The 22,145-nt window shown below is 40.6% G+C and overlaps 1 protein-coding gene across 38 annotated transcripts in view; it reads left to right on the forward strand.

Moving 5' to 3' along the window:
- Rbfox1 (RNA binding fox-1 homolog 1) overlaps positions 1-22,145 on the forward strand; it is a 2,167,575-nt gene that overhangs the window by 1,864,137 nt on the left and 281,293 nt on the right. For 26 of the 38 annotated variants that reach the window (XM_052759361.1, XM_052759367.1, XM_052759363.1 and 23 more), the window contains one exon: positions 3,531-3,593. The exons of the other annotated variants lie outside the window; for them this stretch is intronic. In XM_052759361.1, coding sequence (XP_052615321.1) covers positions 3,531-3,593 — 63 coding nt within the window. The remainder of the gene's footprint in view (positions 1-3,530; positions 3,594-22,145) is intronic. 38 annotated transcript variants of the gene reach the window in all.

Raw genomic sequence — 22,145 nt, forward strand, 5'->3', positions numbered from 1 at the left:
TTTGGGACACACATCAGGATGTCTGTATTTCTGACCTGCCTATGTTTTGTTCTTCTCTCCTTCAAATATGGTTTGTTTTGTTCAAGTTTTCTGAAGCCATGTTGGTGGTTTTTATTTTCTTTTTCTTTGGGGGAACAGAATCTCCTGTAGTCCAGGTTGACCTTGAACTCACTAGGTAGCCAAGGAGAACTCCTGATCTTACTGCTCCCCCCCCCCAAGGGCTGGAATCACATGTAGTTACCACCACAGCTACCTTCACTGATGCTTTTGCAAAGCCGTGGGCTGCTCTGTTCATTTCTCTCAGCAATATCTTTCTCTATCACTTGAAACTCATAATCCCCTTGGGTAACCAGGATGCGTATGGTACAGTGTTCAGGAGGCATCAAGAAACTAACAGATATAGGATAATCACTGCCCACACCAACCAAGCCATGAACATTTACTATTGTTTAAGTTGAAATGATACATGCCACAGATTAATAATCAGATATCACCAACAACAACAAAGGGAAGGAGTTCATGACCTCTCCTTTAATTGCTCACTTTCAGTCTCCATTGGAGGAGGAGAGAGGATCCCAAGATCTGTAGGTATGTAAATTGCTAATACTTGTATGTGGGAATAGATGTGATTTATTTTCACACAACGGCAAATTTACGTGAAACAAGATGCCCCGTTTCATGTTTTCCTATCTGTATTTTTTAGTGTGCTATGGACCTTCCTTGAACTGTCTTCTATTGTATGCTGCTTGTATTCCTGATTTAATCACTTCCCTGAATGGCCTCTGTGGTATTTTGAATTGGGAACATTAATAGCATACATACACACTGAGTTACCAGTATAAATAGAGCTTTCTAAATCTTTATAAATATATAAGCAGAATATGGATGCATTAACTTCGGTTACTTTTTACTGGGCTCATTGATTTCCTAGCAGTGTGGTTACAGGGCCAAAAGATTGGTGTCTTCTAGCTTTTTCATTTTGATTGGTTTGGCTTGGTACTTTTGTAGCCCTGGCTAGCATAGAACGTAGACCAGGTTGACCTCAAATGTATGGCAATCTTCCTGCCTTTTTTCTTATCATTCTTGAGAGATGCAATTCCAGCCTTGTTAACATTTGTGTCAGGGCACATACGTTGTGACAGCACTTGGCAAGTAGAATCAGACAGATCAAAGGTCAAAGGCAGCATGGGCTGTAGAACAAGACCCTGTCTCAAAAATAAACAACACAAACAACCTTCCTTCCTACTCCATAGGTATAGAGGATTTGTTCAGTTTATATCACTTTCTTGCCATTGGCACAGACACGATATTTGATGATGGCTGACAAGAAAGAGAACATTTGAGTACACACAGCAGCCACTTTGCACTGACTTACCTATCATGGCCTGCACTTGTGACTTGGTGCTGGGGACCCTGCAGAGATGGGGACAGTGTTACAGGGATGGAGGTCACATGAGAATAAGAAACCATTTTATGTTCTGTGCCTCATATGGAACAGATTATCTAGGTGTCAGCAGCTCAAACGGTGATAATCAGATAGCCTTAGTTGGTCTAGACTCTGATTCTATGTTGCAGGGACTTCCCCTCATCACTTCCTTTGTTGTCCAGGTTAGAGTGTAAATTTGTGAAGGGCAGGGAGCAGATACATAAAAAGAAACCCTTTGTGGTAATTCAGATTCATTAGTAGCAGCTATTTGGAAAAGGGCCATGTATGGGCTTAGGAAGAAGGAGTTCAACAATTGATTAGCAATATCTGCTCGGGCGCAGAACTGCAGAAAAGGGGCCTGCAGAGCAGCATTTCTCTTTGCTTGATAAATGGAGGCTACTATTACATTTTTAAAAAGTTTACAAAGAACTTTTATGTCACCGTAAAAACACCTTTATGGGAGAAGTGGCAGAGGAAGGGAGACGGGGAGAGGGTAGATGTAAAATAAACTCCCAATATGGAGAGTATTCTAGGTTGATTTTTATTTGAGCCTTTTTTATATTCTTGACTTGACCTCAGGGAACAGAACAGGTGTCACATGTAAAACAAGGCTTAGTAAGTGTTACAGTGAAATAAAGACAGTCTTAAAGCTACAGGTAGTCTTGAAAGGCAGGATGCTGGAAAATGGAGGGCTAGTCTGTCTCTGCATTCTCTTGGCTTTGTGTGACTACTCACTGATCAGCCTTCTCGCCAGGCAGAATGGATGGTGTTAATCTCCAGACCCCTTTGTAATAAATGCTGGACTGTGAACAGGAGATGACCGAAAGAGAGTGCCCAGGCAAGCCTTAATCTTTAATAAGGTGCAGCGCTAGTCTATAACTGTCAGACAAGACAGAAGGACCAGGCTTTTTGCTTTTTCACCCAGAATAAGAAATGGGGTCTGGGCTGTCTGGGCTGCAAGGGCCTCACCCTTTTAATGCTCCAGGGGGAGCCACCAGGAGCTGCACTTGGAGCTGGCCATGTTCACCAAACAGCTTTCTCTGGAAAGAAATGAATGCCTTTTAACGGTGCTCAGCTTCTTCTGAGAGAATCTAGTTGCATTATGATTCCACTCAAATCTTGGCTTACAACTTGGGTCCCTGGTAGCAACCCTTTGCAGTGAAACTATATCACTTTTGAAGCCTAGCAGATGGGAATTGTCATAAATGATATTTTAGTCACAGATATGAGCCATAAAACTTGAAAGATAAAGTATCTTTCTGAGACACACATGGAGAGGCAGACACAGACCCAGAGACGACGTGAGCTTTTCAGCAGCTATGACGGAATGGAGGGAAGGGGCCACTGAGGAGGGCTTTTACCTCTTAGCAAATGATCCGATCTTACTGCTTTCCCCTCCCAAGGGCTGGGATCACAGGTAGTTGCCACCACAGCTACCTTCACTGATGCTTTTCCAAAGCCATGGGCAAGTATTGTGCAGCATGAATTTGAGGAGGCGGCAAATATGGGCTTCAGTGTGAGTTATGCATTCACTGCTCCATGGGTTTTCGTTTCCTGTCTTTTCCCAAGCCCTTTGTCTTCCTACTCCCCTGTCAGGGGCATTTGCAGTGTGTTTTTCTTGCAGTGTTTGACACTGTGTGTGTGGCAGATAACAGTGTAGTATATGTGTTCTGTGCAGCTCCTCCTGGAATAGATGTGTTTCTGTTTGCTAGTTATGCTTGATTATTTTTCTGATCTGAATAATTGATTAACATTTAAGTGTCATGATAAGGTATAACAGTATTTCATGGATTTTTGTCTCAGGCCAATATGTATATTTTTATTTTTATTCAAGAGATGTACCTAGTTCTCATGGACCTCGGCCTTCTCTTCATTATTACTCTCACATTCACCTGACAGGAAGAGTAGTTTATAGGGACATCAAACAAACAAAAACAATAAAAAACCAAAAGTTCTGTGAGAATCTTCCAGAAAGTATTAAACATCCCCTCCTTTGTCTACATTATATACCACATCAGAGTCTTATGCTTATAGCCTGTGCTGGAATCTTACTATATATCCAAAGATGACCTTGAACGTCTGATCCTCTTGCCTCCACCTCCAGAGTGCTGGGGTTCCAGGCATATACCATCGTGCACAGGGGATAGAACACAGGACTTTGTGCAAGGTAAGTAAAGACACTATGGACTGAGCTATGTCCTCAGTCCATAGCAATATTTAATGGCTTTGTCTATTCACCATTAACATGTTATAGGGACCCTCACAGTTATTGTTATGAAGTTTCAGCCATCTCACCCAACATGATTTTTTATTTGAAGTAGCCACTTACCACAGGGCTTTCAGTCCATAAAGAATATGTCTTATCTATCACTTGCCTACAGTTGTATTTGAAAGCCTTAGTAATCGACAGGTCTACATGGAGCCTATAGTAAATTAAAATGGCATATATGATACCTATTTTGGTGAGGAAATGCTTGTGTGGCTTTGTGAGAGTGAGTGTATTTCTGTGACATTTAAAGGTAGAGTTATGAGCATAAAAAACTGATGGAGTGTATAAAGGAAACAAAGACGAGACTGTGAATTACTTTCTAGAAAATTCCCATGGGGTTTGTTTTTGTTTTATTTAATTTTATTTAATATTTTAGTTTAGAGCTAGTAATACTTTGATTCCTACTGTATCACACATATATTAACTAGTCACGTTTTAATTCATTATCCTGCTTCATCTTTTCTATAACCTTGGAAGATTAATGTCATTATCTAGGCCCTGTCATAATGTCTCTGAAGCCCAAGGAATTAAAATAACCTCTCTGGCCAAATTGCTGACTCCTAAATGGCAAAGTCTACATTTGTGTTGTGCTTTTCTTGCTGAACTGAGAGAATGCCAGACAAAACAAACTTAAGAGAGGAAGGACCTGTCTTGGATCAAAGTTTCGTGGACTCTCAGTCTTAAACAATGAATCAGGGCAGGGCTACACATTAAAGGCCTGTGCCTAGTAGCCTAAATGTTCCAGCTAGGCTCCATATCTCAAAGGTTCTACAACCCTTCCAAACAGTGCCATCATTTGGAGTCCAATTGCTCATGCATGTGAGCCTGTGGGGGGTGTTTCAGATTCAAATGATAATAATGGCCAAATTTAGGACTGCCTCATTCTAAAACTGCTTCTATTGTCTTAGTGGTCTCAAGGTACACAGCATCTAATATAGTTTTAGTAATGTTAATAGTAATGTGTGCTTAGGGTGAGTCAAAGGGGAATATGTAGGAACCTTAGTTCTCTAGGAAGAGGGCAGAGCTGAATTATTGACCATCAAATCACTACTTCATCAAAGTGTGGCCTGAATTGAGTTCTGTCAAAATATCTGACAAAAATGTTTTCTTTGGAGTGAGATGTTCTGTTTTGGTGTCTTAACTGTGCTTGCTTATATCCCATAGACGTGAGTGAGTCCTCATCAATCCCTCAGCTCCTTCTGAAAGGCACAAAGGAGCTGACTTTAAGATGTGCGCTCCTCTGTTGATCTGGGAAAGTTTGTCCTGAGAGTGTCTCGCCTATAAATAAATACAGCAGAAAACAAAATAAAAGAGCTCTCCTGGCTTCTCTTTTATGTTCTTTCTGTCTCCTCGGCATTAAGGTATCGTTTGTAACCCACTTTGTAATGACATGAGCAATATTTTTAAATGTTATTTGATACTACTTTAGGCAAATGTTCTGAGATATAAGATAAACTGGAGAGAGGAGAACTTTGTACGTCATGTCTTTGCTCACATAAAAAAGGGAAGGGCAAGCATTTGGTAGATGGAGACGAGAGAATTAGAGCCTTATCTGGCCATCTACCCGTAAATCAGAAAATCAGATCCTGTGCCTAGCACCACCATGATGCCTGTTTTTATTTTCCATTGCTGTGCATGTCTATGACACTTGCTGAAACAATAGCTGATGTGGCTATTCAGTACACAGGAGGTGCGATATTTTTATTATAAGGTCGTATATATTCTATGTGTGTGTGTGAATATATATATATACACACACATATATCTATGGGTGTGAGATACAATGAAAGCAACTGAAGATGCTGTCCTGATCCATGAAGTATTGCAGCCATAGTTTCTGGCTCCCTGTGTCATCTCACCAGCAACCCAGCTTGACTGAGATTCCTCTGATGTTCTCCATGTGAAATCATCTCACTTCCTGTCACTAACGTGTGACACTACACAGTGTCCCCTTGAGATGATCCTGCACTTCCATCCCCATTTCACAGATGAGCATGACTGATAAGAACAGGTTAAATGACTATTTCTCCTCAGGTCACATATGCCGAGAGAAAGATTAGAGCCTGGCACAGGCTTGCCCTGCTCTGTGTGGGTGAAAAGTCTCCAAATTCAAATATTCTGACCTCAGAGTTTGCTGGGTTAGACCTCTATAAAACTACTAGGAGACATCATGTTATATAATTAATTACAACTATAATTATCTTGGTTTCTGGGTCATTTAAAGATCATCAGTGCATTTTGTTTTCATGGTTCATTCAGCAAAGGAATTATTTTTTTTCTAAAGTACAAGTATAATTAATCCAGTTTTCAGATGTTTAAGTAAGAGGAACATGGAAATGCCAGTATGAGGACAGAGTTTATCCTGGAAGAAGGGCCTTACAGGATAGATGAGTGGAACCATTAAATGCAGCACTCATCTGTCTTGGAATAGAAAATACCCCTGTCTAGATACTCAGCTGTTTGCATGGGGCACAAGGGATTGCCATGTACACTTGTTGTGTGAGTTGACTGAGTTGGTGAAATGAACACAGGTGGTATTCTTCATCTGTCCCCTAAGCAGTGGCTTTTGTTGGTCCTAGTAAAGATTTTCACAGGAGTGACAGCAGATAAGAGCATGTAAAGCTGAAAAACTTTCAGGTTTGGCTTTTTTCTCTCATGGTTTTCTTAGGAAAGCAATCTAGTTTCAAATCTGCTCTTTGCACAACTCTAAGTTCTCTATAATAAAATCCCAGCTAAGGAAGGAGGACGATCAACCAGTGAAGCCCTTGCCTTGCATAGACCTGAGTTCTAGTCCCAAGTCCCATGTCAAAATGCTGGTTGTGCTGATGAATGTTTGTAATTCCAGTGCTGAGAAGGCAGAGGCAGGAGGATCCCTGGGTTTTACTGGCCAGACACACTAGCTTAATTGCTAAGCTCCAGGACATTGAGAGACACTCTTAGTGGATGATAGTCCAGAAGATGGTACCTGATGTTGCTTTCTGGTGCCCAAATATGTGGGCACATGCATGCACACACACACACACACACACACACACACACACACACACACACACACACTCACACACACACACACACACACTCACACACTCACTCACTGTTTTTAACATAGGTTTATTTTCACTGTTTCCTCTTCTATTCATGGAATATATGTCAATAGGAATAGCTCTTGCATATATCAGTCACCTCTAAGACTTCCAAAGGTTCCTAGGGTAGATCACACAGAAACAGGGGGTTTCAGTGTCACCAAAGTGTGCTGGCAGCATGCATTTGTCTGCTGAAGAAAAAACACCAGACGTCTCAGTTCACAGGAATTAGGCCTGTTTGTATTCTATGCGTGTCACTATAGATGACTCATGAGTAGAGTTTCTGAAGAATCATTGTATCATTAAGATATATGGACTATGACAGCTTTGCTTGCCTGTAAATCATTCAGGAAAAGATACTGTAGTAACCACATAAGTAGGATGGGAACCCCTTGGCTCTGGAATCATTACTTTCAGAACAGGAAAAAAAAGTGTATTGGAATTGACTGTGGTACTCTTTTTCTTTTGAATCCCGTGTTTCCTTTACTGTTTTTAGAGACAGGGTCTCATGTAGTCCATGTTGGCCTTGAACTCTCTATATACCACATATTACCTAGATTTTCTATTCCTCCTGATTCTGTTTCCTGAGAGCTGGAATTACAGTCTAGTACCATCCCCCTGTATTAATATGGTGCTGTATAATGAGTTTTTCTCTGTCCTGCTAGCCAGCTCCCAAATAATGACATAGAGACTTCTTATTAATTATGAAAGCTCAGCCTTATTTTAGGCTTGTCCCACTAGCTCTTACAACTTAAATTAACCAATTTTTTTTTATTAATCTACCTTTGGCTTTTATCTCTTTTCCATCTTATAACTTCTGTTTCCTTTCTCTGTCTGGAAGTCCTGCCTATACCTCCTGACTAGCTATTGACTGTTCGGCTTTTTATTACACAACTAAGAGTACTACATTTCCACACAGTATACAAATATCCCACAATAGTGCTGAGCATTGAACTCAATGCTGAATAAGCATTCTACAAATGGAGTCACACCCCAGCCATGTGACAGTCTTCTCTTATGGTGGGATATGATAGCCCTTAAGCAGATTAAAATGATTCCTTTGTTACTGCAGTCACTAATTTGTTCTACAGATGTGGATATGGAAGTTTCCCAAGAGCTAAGAACTATTTATCATCTGCCAGAGATAAAGGGGTGAATAAGAAGTACAGGTGCACAATTACTCATCTTTTGGTAGAGAGACAGAGAGTGACCAATAAGAGACCCAGAGTGACAGGCACAGGGAAGAGATGTTTGTTAGAGAATAATATAAAAGAAGAATGCAGATGCTCTAGTTTAGAGATTCTGACAAGGTCTAAGAAGGTAAGGGTTTTGAGGAGGAAGGCTTGCTATGAGATCACCAGCAGGCAGAGGAGACAATATAACACACAACATTTCCAGAGATGAAACAAACATGGCATGTCTGAAGAAGAAGAAAAAACACTTAGTTGGCCAGAATATTGTCTGGGGGTAAATATATTGAATAAGACAAAATAAAAGGTGTAGATAGATAAGTACATGACAGGTATTGGTGGACAACATATAGGGGGTCTGGAACATGCGCTCAGTGGCTGGGAAGCTGAGTCAGGTGACAAGTGTTGATGAGTATGCACAGTCTTGTCCCTTTGCCCAATGGAGGAAAAAACTTCCAGGTTCACAGGCTTAGAGAATGTGGATGTATTTCTCTCAGCCAGATATTGACTACTCATATCATTGGGACATCTTTAACTGGAATAAGGGGTAGCCATGGCAATCCAGTCCAAGTTCATCCCAGAGCTGCTACTTGGTAAAGGCTCCCATATTGGTCCGTAGGTTTTATAATCATCACTCTAAGGGAATTTCCCAGCTGGATCTGTCATTTGTGCCAAGTCATTGGTGACTCCACTATAGAGATGCACTTCTTCAGTGACATGATACCCTTTTCTGTCTTCCATCTTCCATGAAGCTTTCTTGGTACATGCTCAGGGTTGACCAGTCTCAATGGCCCTTGTTTTTAGGTATCCTCTATTTCCTGGAGAGATCTTTGCTATTTTTTTTATAATGGTTGTTCACAATAGTTTGCATTGAACATGCTGCTAACCTAGTATCATCTTGGAACATTCCTTTCATAGGACATGAAAGACCTTCCAAAACAATAGGATTCTGTATCCAATGGTCTGGGGAAGGGATTTGTGCAGGTGCATGTTAGCCCATGAGAAGATCCAGTTGAGCAACAAACAGATCTCAAAAAAATCCCCATCACCAACACTGTGACTGTCACAGCATGAGGCAGGCTTTTCCTCTGTAAGCCCAGAGGTCCACATGTGACATGGGAATATTATCAGTACTTACTGCACAGTAGTCTAGCTCTGAGCATCATAAGCATGCAACAAATTAAAGTCAATATTGTTTTTGCTGTTAACAGTGGTAGCACTACTCAAATTGTATTCTCCTTGGAGTGAGCAAAACACTTGGATGGGGAAAGAATCGAGGTGGGATGAGACTCCACTGTCACATTTGCCATGAAACTAAAGAGGTTTCTTAATAACTGTGTCTTGTCCTTCCCTGTCCAATATCTCTTTTATATTTAGGTTCCTTTAAAATAACAAAAATAGCAGCTAGTTAATTTTTAAAAATTAAAAACAACCCCAGTGATAAAAGAGGACCCTTGTGTGTAGTGGGATATCATAAAACAGAGGAAATAAGTAAATGATAGCAGCAGATTAGAGGAAAAATGGCTTTTGTCAACCTAATCATACTTCTGAGTGAATGATGGAAGGCAGGAAAGAGGATTTACTCAGACTTTTTAAGCATGCAGGTGTTTCAGCTCTCAATGCTATTGAACAAGAGACACATAAGTGATTATCATATGAAGGGGGTAAAGAAAAGACCAGTTGGCAGAGCGCTGGCCTCAACTTGCATGCATAAAGCCCCAGCTACACCCCAGCACCACAAACAACTAGACATGCAGTGGTGCATAACTGTCATCTCAGCATCCAGAAGGTGGAGGGTGGAGAAACCCAAGGTCACCCTCAGCCACACAGAGTGCCCAAAGCCAGCCTGGGTGTCATGAGACCCCGACTTAAAAGATGAGGGACAGAAAGCTGTTTTAGGAAGGTCTCAGGAGTTAGTTCAGTTACACAAAAACATTTCATTACTTAAGCCTGGCAATATCTGTCTGAGTATGTTTGTATTTTCTTGTAGATATTTCAGTAGTCCTGAAATTCAATATTTTAAAGTAATATTTTCTCTGAGTTATTAACAACCACCTCCACTGTACTCACTACATAGAATAACATAAAGCAAACAAATCTGATGTCCTCTGTTTCTCCTCCCCCATCATTTAGTAATTATTAATAGATAATGTTTCCAGATATTTGCTGAGTAAATTCATAATACGCACATTTAGACATAAACACAATGTGACACCTGTGATTTTGTGCTACCATCTAAAAGGAAGTGCATATCAGTCTTTCCTTGTCAGTACACAGAGATTATCCACCTCATATTCATTTCATCTGCCTTATAATTCATCTCTGGGTGGCCACCTGCTAATGGACAGTTTTATTTAAAGAAATAACAAGAGCAAAAACAAACAGGAAATATTCATCACAAACCCCAGCCTGCCTCTGAGTCTGATAAAAACAGTTCCAGGTCACATCAGCACTGGGAAGTCAGTATTTCCTTTTTGCTAGTACAGTACCCCAAGTGTTCCATTCTCTAGGAGGAGTATAGCCATCAGTAAGGCTAAAATTAATAATAAAACCATTCAGATTCATCGGGACTGGGGCCCCTCAAGACTCACAGGCTTTGTAAATGTTGGTGCTCACTCATAGAAAGGAAGTAGAAAGAACAAGATTTTTGAATGGGAAGTTTTGAATTTCTATGACTTCCCAGTGGAAAAAGACAGGTATGTCCAATGATCTTTTGAACTTGAAAAGAATTTTTTTTTTATTTTCTCTATTTGACTATTTAAGATGGAAGTTGTAGTTCACAGGTATGCTTGAAATGGTGTATGTCAAACAAGCCCTGTGTCCTGGCTTCACAAGGGGTGAGTGGACACAAGGTCTTATTATATGACCTTTGCCCATGTTACGCACCTTACATGGAGCTCCCTACACAGAGTTCCCATCAGAGCACTAAGGTCTTTTCTTTCAAAGCCAAATTCAAGTGCAAATTTGTATGGTACCTGACTCTCCCAGCTTATTCTCACTTTACTTTCCCAGCTCACAATTTTATTTTGTTAGGTACATAGTACACACAACATGTGGAGAACATTGTAAAATATAGTAAATAATTAGAAAAAACACCATGCTACAAATTAAACTCTTTAAACACATAAGCATCATTTCCAGTCTTCTTTTGCAGAACTCCTAATTGATGTTTTTAACAATATAAAAATACAGTATAATTCTTGTGTACCTTCTGTGTCCAGTCTATAAAGTATATTCCATGCAGCTAAGCTTACACTGTTTTTTGTTTGCTTCTCTAAGACCATTTTTCCTTCTGCACGTGTGTTTTGACTACTTGTATGCCTGTGTACCGCATGTGTCCCTAGACCCCATGGTGGCCAGCAGGGCGCATTGACTCCCCTTAGACCTGGGGTTTCAGAAGGCTGTGAGCCACCATGAAGGTGCTGGGAACCAAACCTGGCTCCTCTGCAAGAGCAGCCAGTGCTCTTTACCATTGAGCTCTCTCTCAAGCTCCCAGTTCTTTCTTTCTTCTGTGATTACACAGTGTCCTGGTGCATGGGCAGACTGTGAATCAGGGGTGCCAATTTTGTTATCAGCCTCTTTTTTCCCTATGATGCCTCATTGGAGAGGTTATTTTTGTTCTTCATTTTAAAATTCCTATTATATAGTAGAGGGATTGTACATGTGGTATGAGTTAGGGGCCTTACAGATCACAATGGCGACTCTCTTACTCTCTGAGAACCAGCAGGGACATTCAGATGGGTGTTCTGCATCTTGCAGCTGGTCTTCCCACCTCAGAATTTCCTGATGCTCCAGGATGGGTAAGCCTCTGTGGTGAGGCTGGCTGTTACTTTAGTGGATGGTTCTGACATTTCTGGCGTTCACCTGCTAGAGGCTGGTGACCCTTCCCTTGCCGCTGTGACATTCAAGATATCTCTGGACGTAGCCAGATGCCCCTTGCATTTGCTGGCACGCTCCTACTTTAAAAACCACTCATCTCAAATAATGGAGGCTACTACATTGTCTGAAGGATGATGTTTTCTTTGAGATTTATAAATCAGTTTTCAATGTTGGTTCTGGGTTAGTGCCTAAAATAAAACTCAGCCTATTCTGAGAAAACAATATATTTGAGCAGGGACTAATTACCTCTTTTTTATTTCTAGTGACAAAAGCCAATATATCACACTTAGCTACTGGGAGACTCCATTGCGGTAAACTAATTAAACTAATTCTATCTTGACTCATTATTCTCAGTCCCACTAAATATTTTAACACCCTAGATTTATTTCATTCTATAAATTATATCATACTTAAAACTAGGCATAGCCCTCAAGAGTTTATTTTGGACTTTTCAAAATGTAATGTTCAGTTTTATCTGGGATATATATTTTTCCTATCTTTCTTAGCTAATCATTCACCTTAATTATGACTAATTATTAAAAATGATATATGGCTTTAATTAAATGAAAGTGGCTGGCTTCTTGTTAGCACTTATTAAATACTGACAACATTAGGAAGATAGTGTAGAGGAGGAAACTTACAGAATTGGTTACATTTTCAGGCTGCAGGCTGGCACTGATACACATCCAAACAGCCTGATTAACACACAAGATGGCAAAAAAAAGGGGGTTTTCATAGTTAAAAGGAGTGAAATGCTATGTCCATTTTGGATTCATTTTCCAACAGAGGCTGTCCACATAATTAAAATGTTAATACACATCCCGCTATTTGTACTTAGCTTCCAAAGCCAGCATACATTAAATAGAAATTTAGCCCAAGTGCTTGGCGGGGGAAGCCGAGAGGAATGCAGCCCAAGTGCCACTTCAGAGTAAATTGCTCCTTCTTATAGACATGTAATGCAATTAAGTCAAGGGGCTGGGAGCTGCCTAAATCGAGCAAGTTTAGTTTAGATATTGGTCCTTAGACATCTCCCTGCAAGGGCTCAATGTTGAAGAGAAGGGAAAGGACACTGAGCCAGTGAGCTCTTCATTAGACCTGACACAGTGGTGAGCAAGGCTAGGGATGCCTAAGGAATAGAGAATTTTCTTTGGCATTTGCAAGAAAAGAAGAACAGCAAACAAGTTGGTCTTTAGCTAGATCCCATTAGCTAACTTTCTGGTTTCAGCAGGTGGTTTTGGTCCAGTTTCTTGTTTTGTGTAAAAAGATGCTTATTTGAAAACTGCAGAAGCCATGGGCATTTTGTGAGATAGGTGAACTCTCTGCTAAGACAGAACAAGATCCCTTAGGGGAGGAGAAAATGCTGACGGCAACTATTTGAGTGGAATCATTTTGAGTACATGGGGTCATGGACTCCTGTCCCTGACATAATCCCTAGAATTATATGCGTTTTGTGCTAGATAGGGACAGGGTGCTAAATGAATTTGTGAACTTGTAACCCATCTTTTAGTTCCCAGTAAATAGGTTCCCTGACGTTCTGACCTCATCACTCCCCATCTCTCTTTCTCCGTGTGATGAAACCTGTCCTACATGAAGACTTAGAACACGACTTTATGAATCTAAGAGTAGTATTTTCTATCAATCTAGATTTAACTCAGTTTCCATTCACTGTATTAAATTAAAGTCTTATTCAAGAAATATTTAGACCCAAGTAATGACTCATAAAACCGATGATAGGGCTGGAGGAATAGCTCAAAAAGCACTCGCTTGGCAAGCAGAGGGACCTGAGTTCAATCCCTAGAACTTGCAAGAAAAGAAGAACAGCATACAAGTTGGTCTTTAGCTAGATCCCATTAGCTAACTTTCTGGTTTTAGCAGGTGGTTTTGGTCCAGTTTCTTGTTTTGTGTAAAAAGATGCTTATTTGAAAACTGCAGAAGCCATGGGCATTTTGTGAGATAGGTGAACTCTCTGCTAAGACAGAACAAGATCCCTTAGGGGAGGAGAAAATGCTGACGGCAGCTATTTGAGTGGAATCATTTTGAGTACATGGGGTCATGGACTCCTGTCCCTGACATAATCCCTAGAATTATATGCTTTTTGTGCTAGATAGGGACAGGGTGCTAAATGAATTAAATGAAGCCAGGTGTGGTGGCATGTGCTTGTAATGCCAGCATTGAGTAGGTGGAGACAGGCAGATCCCTAGAACCTCTTGCTCAGCCATCCTTGCATACTTAGATGGTTCTAGGACAGTGAGAGACTCTAAACATAAGGTGAATAGCTCCTGAAAAACAACCCAGGGTGACTTCTGACCTGTACACACATGTACATACACACTCATTTGTATATACACCACTATATACATGTACACCTGCACATAGACAAGCATGTATATATATGTACACACAGCAAAATATGTGGCAATATGCAGCTAGGAGAAATCTCAGTATCAGTATTGATATAGGCACATAGAATTACACAAACATGCATGCATGCATACACATACAGTCACACACACATACACATGCATTGATAAGCATGCATGCAAGCAGACACAAGCACAGATGCATCTGTATAAACACAAACAAACATACATACATATGCACAAAATAAACACAAATATAAATATACTGCATACACAAACACATACACACATGAAAAACGTACACATATAAGTACACATTACACACACAAATACACATTCACAAATATATACAAACACACATATTTATACATGCACCTCACATTAGTCAGGTCATAGGACACAGTCCTTTGGATATTCCTGATCTAGAATAACTGGGAGCTTTTCTGATGTCATAACCTGTGATGTCAGAATCCTCCTTCCTCTCTCTCTATTAAGTTCCTTGGATACGTCATTTATCCTTCCTCCCCTGAAAAAAAAAATGAGAGACATGCTCCTCAGAGTCTATTTTAGCATAGATGTTGAATTTTCTGGAAGGATTCTCTGTTTTCAAAGAATACCAAAACAGCACCCAGCATGCCTCGTTAGGGGCAATCAAGACCTTAAAAGCTCGGGAGGCAGAGCCAGGCGGATCTCTGTGAGTTCGAGGCCAGCCTGGACTACCAAGTGAGTTCCAGGAAAGGCGCAAAGCTACACAGAGAAACCCTGTCTCGAAAAACCAAAAAAAAAAAAAAAAAAAAAAGCTCAAACTACAGTAGCAAAATGCCACGCTACAGAACACTACCCCACTCAGCCAACTTGACTTCTCTTCTAGCTGTACTCCTCTCTAGAAGGGAGAAACTGGTACAGGGTTGTGGCATTTCCCCTCTGCTTTTTTTTCTGTTTATCCTTCTTCCCTTGTTTATCTTCTCCTCACACATTCACAACTGGTAAGGCCTGAAAAGATGCTCACACATGGCTCGTCTTTCTTCCATCTTGCTTTTGGGAAAAACAGAGGACAGATGGATTAGGGATGAGACACAAGGCTCCAGAGGTACATTACCCTTCCATTATACACAGTCTGCCCCTCTCCACTCTTAAATTTTCTCAGAATTCTTGAAAATGAATAATTAAAAATGAGCCCTTTCTTGTAATATTTGTGAGGGTTCAGTGGTCCAGAGATCGCTTCTCATGAGGAAGCTCAATCGACAGCTGGCAGATAACTTTTTACTTGGAAGAAATGAAGCTAAGACAGTGTTGACTCTTCACGTCAGCATTTTGTGTCATCAGTGGTAAAGAACAGTAAGAACAATATGCAGCCAGTGAGGGAGAAGGGCTATAGACCTGAGAAGTGTGGGAAAGAGAAGAAGGAAGGGGAATAAACAGTTTTCTGAATGTTTGCTGCTTCTGGGCTGTTACATCAAGGTCAGAGTATCAGTTTATTACCTTGCTAAGTGTGGAGAAGTCATCCGATAAGGCGCCCATCGCTGCTTCATTTTATACGAGAGAAAACTGAGTATTTGCCTAAGTTCTCCTTGATAATGAAAAGAGGAACTAGAGTTTCTGACTCTAGTATTGAGACCTGGGTTTTCTCCTCCACACTGACACTCATTTCTCCCATCTTCTGGATGTGTAGATCTATGATTGGGAGGTAGAACACTATGTCTCTCATTTCTTTTCTCGATTATATTTGCCGATAAGTAAAGACTAATAATACATTGATAACATACTGTAACAGTAAAACACACTTTGAGAGAGCTCTTAGAATGAACCCTGTGAACAAGGAATTTGTTTGGAAGAAAGCTCATAGTGCAAGTGTTCAGTGCAGGGTACCAGTAGGAATGATGTCCCCATAGCAGCTGCAGCTTACATGGTATGCACTATGCACCCAGTCCATGTCCTGAATTGAAGGTACCTGGGGCTTCACCATCAGTATAAGAGCTCTCTGTAACCTCTTGGCTATGTTCATGTGTTTATCTTGTGACCATGTGCTCCTTTACATTTTATTTTCAACTCTTCTTAGTGCCTTTATTGCAAAATGGCAGTATCCCTATCTTAAGTGCTAACTCAACACTTTGGCTAGGCCATGAGCAAAAAACAAAGTCAACACACAAAAGAAAAAAAAAAGATGTGGTGTCCTCTTTGGGAGATTATTTTTATTTAAATTTAAATGGGATAAAAAAAGTCATTTTTATTGCAAGATTGAGTAAACCTCACTCATGTTTCATTGTGATCATTGTATTGAAGTTATGAGCAAACAGCTGACTATGGAATGGGGACAGAAAAGATAAATCACATGTTTCTGTCTTGGTTGGGTTCTAGGGACCACTTAGGTAGGGTCCTCTCTACCAATGTCTATGATACTTTGGGACTTTCCTTAGATGAAGGTTCCTGTACTTTTCGGAAAAGTCAGAGCATGTTCAGGTGCTGACCTATAGACATGTCTTTGAGCAGTCTTCTTAATTGGGTTAACTGAAGTGTGAGTTCAAGATTAGCATGGGCATCTCAGTAAGCTGAGAACACAGCTGAGTGGTAGTGCTAGCCTCACATGTGCAAGTATCTCTGTCTTATCCCCAGTACTTCTGGGGAAAAGTAAGTAAATAGAAAAAAAATCTTCTTTTTTAGATTGTAAAGACTTAATGAGAAAACGAGCTTGGAATATCTTTGAGTGTCAGGAAGATTATGCAAGAGAAAGGTGCCTCATTCTGCATTACCACTAGACAATAAATTACTTTTGGATTGTCTCCTAGATGGTGAATTTACAAATTTGGCAGCTTTTGATGAAAAGAATCGATACACTGTCTCTTTAAAGAGGAATTAGTAGTTACAAAAACTGGCAATGCATTTAGAGATTTGTTGCATTTTTTTACTTCAATAGCTCGCAAGGAGACCATTTTCTTTCCGTTTTATAAGAATACGTGTGTGCTTAAGGGAAGACAAATTCCAACAATCAGGTTGTTTGCTGTGATTTGTATGCCCCATGGATGAGGCGAGTTGGCAATGTCAGAAAATTACAAATCTAGTATAAAAAGTTGCAAAAAGGAGAATTTCTTCTTTTCTATCTGGCTCAAGGACATGGCTTGGAGTAGGAGTCTTTTGGAGTGTTTTGGTTGTATAGACACCCCTTTTAGGATAGGCTCCATAGGTCTCCTCATTTGGCTGTTTCCTCTTTGTCCTGAAGAACATACCACTTATCCTTGGTTGACCTTTTGAACTAAATTTGTGAAAGTCAGTCTGCCCTGAGGTTGGGCAGCATGCCCAGGCACCATCCCTGCACTTGGTGGCCCTACCTCCATGCCACCTGAGTGTTGATCCTTGGCCTTGGTTTTCTAGGCCAGTCTCTTTGAGAATACCACTTGCTGGTTTCCATTTAAGTGCACTTTCAGGTCATATGCCCTTGTTTGTGATTGAACACTCTCAAAGAGGGAGATGCAGGGAAGATGTTCTCAGTAATGGGGACCTTAGAATTCTCTGCATAGGATTAAATGTTCTCTCATACTCCCTCTGTAAGTTCTCCCTTGGTTTTTATATCCCCCAACTAACCTCTCTTCTTCTTTCCCAAGTTAATGCTGACCTATGGCTTTGAATAATTTTCTTTTCCCTATTTCAAGTAAATGTGCCTTGACTCTCCTGGACAAATCAAGTAAGTCTACTGTATTATTCCACACTCTTAGATGCATTGATGTTTAGCTTGTATCATCATTTCAACTCTACACCCTTTGATGTCCATTTCATGACTATCTTCTCTGTAGAGAAAGACTCTGTGTCATTTTAATTTCTTTTTACCACCCCCAGGATCTACTTGCCTTATACACACTAGGTTTTTGACAATTACTGAACAGATGATTGAGTACCTAAGTGAATGACTGATGGAAGAGGAAGGAAGGGAGGGAGGGAGGAAGAAAGGAAAGGAAGGAAGGAAGGAAGGAAGGAAGGGAGGAAGGAAGGAAGGAAGGAAGAAAGGAAGAAAGGAAGAAAGGACAGGAAGGGAGGAGAATTATATGACCATCCTGTCCCAATATCTGTTCTTTGAGATGGATTGAAATCTCTGATAAAATGAACTTGAACTAGCCTACTTCTTGTCCTCCATTAATACTTAAGCCCATTTATTGCTTCTCTGATGCCCTTGGAACACCAGCACTCTGTGGTCCTCCATGCCTCCTGTTCTCAGCAATCTCATTGTATCCCTTGTTCATTTTCTACTGTAGTTCCCAGGTTCAACTGAAATTATTTTCAGGATTTGAATCTTGCTTTGTTTCCTCCTTGGAGATTGTCACATGACATTTTCTATGATCAGAAATATTTTATCATGCCCCTACACATTGCTCTTGCACTGTCAAACTTATAACTCTGCACAAACTGTCCATGGAAGCCTTTTCTGACACCTGAAGCTCAGGCTAGCTCCTCTTCTAGCCTTCCTAGTTTGCACATTTTTTTCCTGTCAAAGCATTTCACAGAACTATAATGAAATGCATATTTTTATTTGAACAATGCCTGCTAGGTTTGGGAGTACCAGCTATTTGTGGAAACGCATCTGTCTTGGTTATCAAGAAGATTTCGGATCACAGTAAGCACTCCACAAATGGTGGATAAAGATAAGATACCTTTTATGAACCAGGCAGAAACAGTGATTTGGTGAGGTACCGAGAGTCAAGGACAGAGGTGACACAAATAGGTGGTTACTTATTTGTTCACCCTCAGAGGATTTGTGAAGACACCTGCTTCACACTGAAAACCTGCAGTTGTAGTTGGAGTTTTCCTGTATCCACTTGGCTCATGCAGCCACTCAGACCCAAGTAAACACACAGAGACTTATATTGCTATAAACTGTATGGCCATGGCAGGCTTCTTGCTATCTAGTTCTTATATCTTAAATTAACCCATTTCTATTCATCTATAAGTTGCCACGTGGCTTGTGGCTTACCAGTACTTTACATCTTGTTTCTCATGGCGGCGGCAACTGGTAGCGTCTCCTGACTCAGCCTTCCTCTTCACAGAATTCTCTTCTCTACTTGTCCCACCTATACTATACTTCCTGCCTGACTACTGGCCAATCAGTGTTTTATTTATTAACCAAATCAGAGCAACACATTCACAGCATACAGAGCCGTATCCACAGCATGCAGTAGCCACTTTCTTTTGATGCTCCACAGCTAATTCTAAGTAGTATTTGGGTGGTACTCAACTAACCAGCATAATTCTGAAGGACCTTGCTGATGTGAAGCTAATTTAAACATCAGAAGTTAGCTTTGATTCCATGTTAGTCATGGCTGGGCACAAGGGTTGAACACTCTCCTTTCTGTTGTCTAGCTGTGTCTCTTTGTTGTCATTTTCTGGGACAAATCTTCCCACAAATACTCATGGGTATGAGTTTTAAAAGAATATGTATGATGGTGAGGATGGAGAAGAGTTGAAAATTATGTGAGATCCAAATCCATTCTTGACTCTTAGTTCCTTTATACTGGTCCAGGAAGGTGGTCTTTGGCAAGTGATATGTCTCTTCTTCTTCATCCCTGGATGCCAATTAGTCAGTTATCATTGGTAAATTCATTACATCCGAATCTTAATTATGCTGAAGTACATATTCATATGGATGTCCTTTTCATATAGGATTATATATGGCTTTTCTTTGGTTATCTTTTAGGTCATGTTTTAAGGCCTGAGAAGGGGTGTCATTTTTATACGAGTCGTTCATTGGAGGGATGTGTGTCGAGGGATGTGAGAATGAGGAGTAGAACAGAAAAGTTATGAAAAGAAAACATATGCAAATGAAACCTTGGGATGATTCCTTGGGGATCACTATGCCAAAAATGGCTTCACTCTGTCTTTGGCCACACTGTGCACCAAGGCAGAGGTAGTAACTCCATAGTCTTCTACCCTACCATAACTCCAGGCATCTCTAGCTAAGGCCAATCCTGTCTGTCTAATTCAGCTCCTCAGAGAATTCAGGTTGTGAAAGTTTAGTAGGCAACATTTATCCCAACTAGCAGCTGAGAATGATTGCTGAGATACCAACTTTAAGGGTCTCTAGACTAATTAATATCTGAACTTGGAGAGATTTCTTTACATATAGTCCTTTCTATTTGTATTTTCTGGTGAGTTTTTGTCTCGTACCATCTTTTCCATCTCCTTGATCTTCTAATTTGTCCCCTTAGAATAGATCCTGAGGTCCATAAGGTTACAAGCTCTGTTCAGACTGCAGCATCTAGGGGTTATTTCCTGCTAAATAGTGCTGTGGAGGCAGGTCAGCATGCCTTCAGATGCACAGAGGTGAGGTCATCAGTAGTTTCTAGTCCTTTGTAATTCTATTTATCCATCTCTGACACAGAACACATCATGGCCTATCTGTCTCCTCAAATTGGGACCAGCCCAGTATCTAGGTCCTTGAACACACCCCTATTATCAGTTTGCATATTAGGTATTTTGGGTGACCATTTCCAGGCTTCCATATGTGAAGGGTGTAATGGGAGCTGTAAGAAATTGACTTTCCTCTTGTAATTCTCAGGAGGGCTAGTTACAAGGCTCTTCTGCCTCTGTAAATAAACTGAGCCCAGCCACAGCCTTATCCTGTTCCTCTGCTTCCTTGTCTTTCAACAGTCATCTTCTTCTGCCATCCTCCCTCTCTATCTCCCGCAGCCTTCATGTGTGCGCACACATAAATAAGGCTGTATGCACGCATGTGAGGATATATAGCCATCACAGTACTGTGTGGGTGTGTGTACGTGCTGAGGAAGTGTAATAGACTATGGTTGTGTGTTTTTAGGTTATACAATAAGTTTTCTGCAGACTGGGGCGGGGTGAGGCATTTGTTGATTCAAACCAATTTTTTTCCCCTGAGTTAGTACCCAATCTGTAGCTACAAACCGCTGACTACAGCATATTTCTGAATGTAGATTTCCCCCCCTGACAGCCAAGACCTAACTCTCGCCTGATCTATGCAGTCGGATTGCTCAAATCACAAAGTCTGGGTGACAGAACTGCTCTATTTTCTGAGAGCCTCCAACACACCTGTCACCAGATGGAAGCAAGACTCCTGAAGTCACCACTGTACCTAGAAACTCAGCAGATGATGAAAATTATTTCTTACTACTAATTCCCCTTTTAGTGGAGATAAGCCTCTTTGTTCAGCTGTAAATGAAACATTAGGGTATTAACTGTGAAGCCAGAAGTATTGGAGAAGCGACGATTTTATCTTCGGTAGGAACATTTTGGGCAATAAATTGTTTTGTTGGACAGAATACTAAATCTCTTGAGTTACAAAGAAGCAGAGCTCATTAAGGGAAATGCTTAAAGCAGGGAGGGGGGAGAGGCAAGACAAAAGCTTATTGCCTTTGCTGTGGGGATCGTAGGGGTGTACAGGTCCTTCTGTGTATATAGCATGGAAAAATTATATGATAGGGTGATTAAACAGGTATGTCTGTAGATCTGCAAATACTCTGTGAATATGTCCAAGGGATGAATATATTTCTGAAATATCAATAGTAGTCTGTAATAAGTTATGAATTTTGGAGTACATATTTATCTTCAAAGATGAGGTTTTTGTTTCCTGTGGGTGAAATTTTCTCATCTCTTTGCCACATCCTTCAGATTAATCAGCTGGCATGGTTACATAAATGTTTGTAATAGAGAAGAGTGGGTGCTGGGGTTATCCAAAATATTGTCGCAGAATACACACCTAAATTAAGATAATTATGTGCTAAAGCATCTGTCAGCAGGGCTTAGCAGGGAGGGAGGGGCTTTCCTGTGATGAAGAGAAGGCTTTTGTTAGGAATGGTGGGTTTATATACCATGCATGTTCTCGTTCTCGGCTTGCCAGTGTCTGTAGAGGTGGAAAGGAGGGAGGGACGGCTCACTGATGATGAAGGCAGAAGCCAGTCAGGGAGTGATGATGTCTTCTCTGAG

The sequence above is a fragment of the Peromyscus californicus genome, unplaced genomic scaffold (assembly GCF_007827085.1).
Source record: "Peromyscus californicus insignis strain IS unplaced genomic scaffold, ASM782708v3 Scaffold_3__1_contigs__length_106647218, whole genome shotgun sequence".
NCBI classification, from domain to species: domain Eukaryota; kingdom Metazoa; phylum Chordata; class Mammalia; order Rodentia; family Cricetidae; genus Peromyscus; species Peromyscus californicus.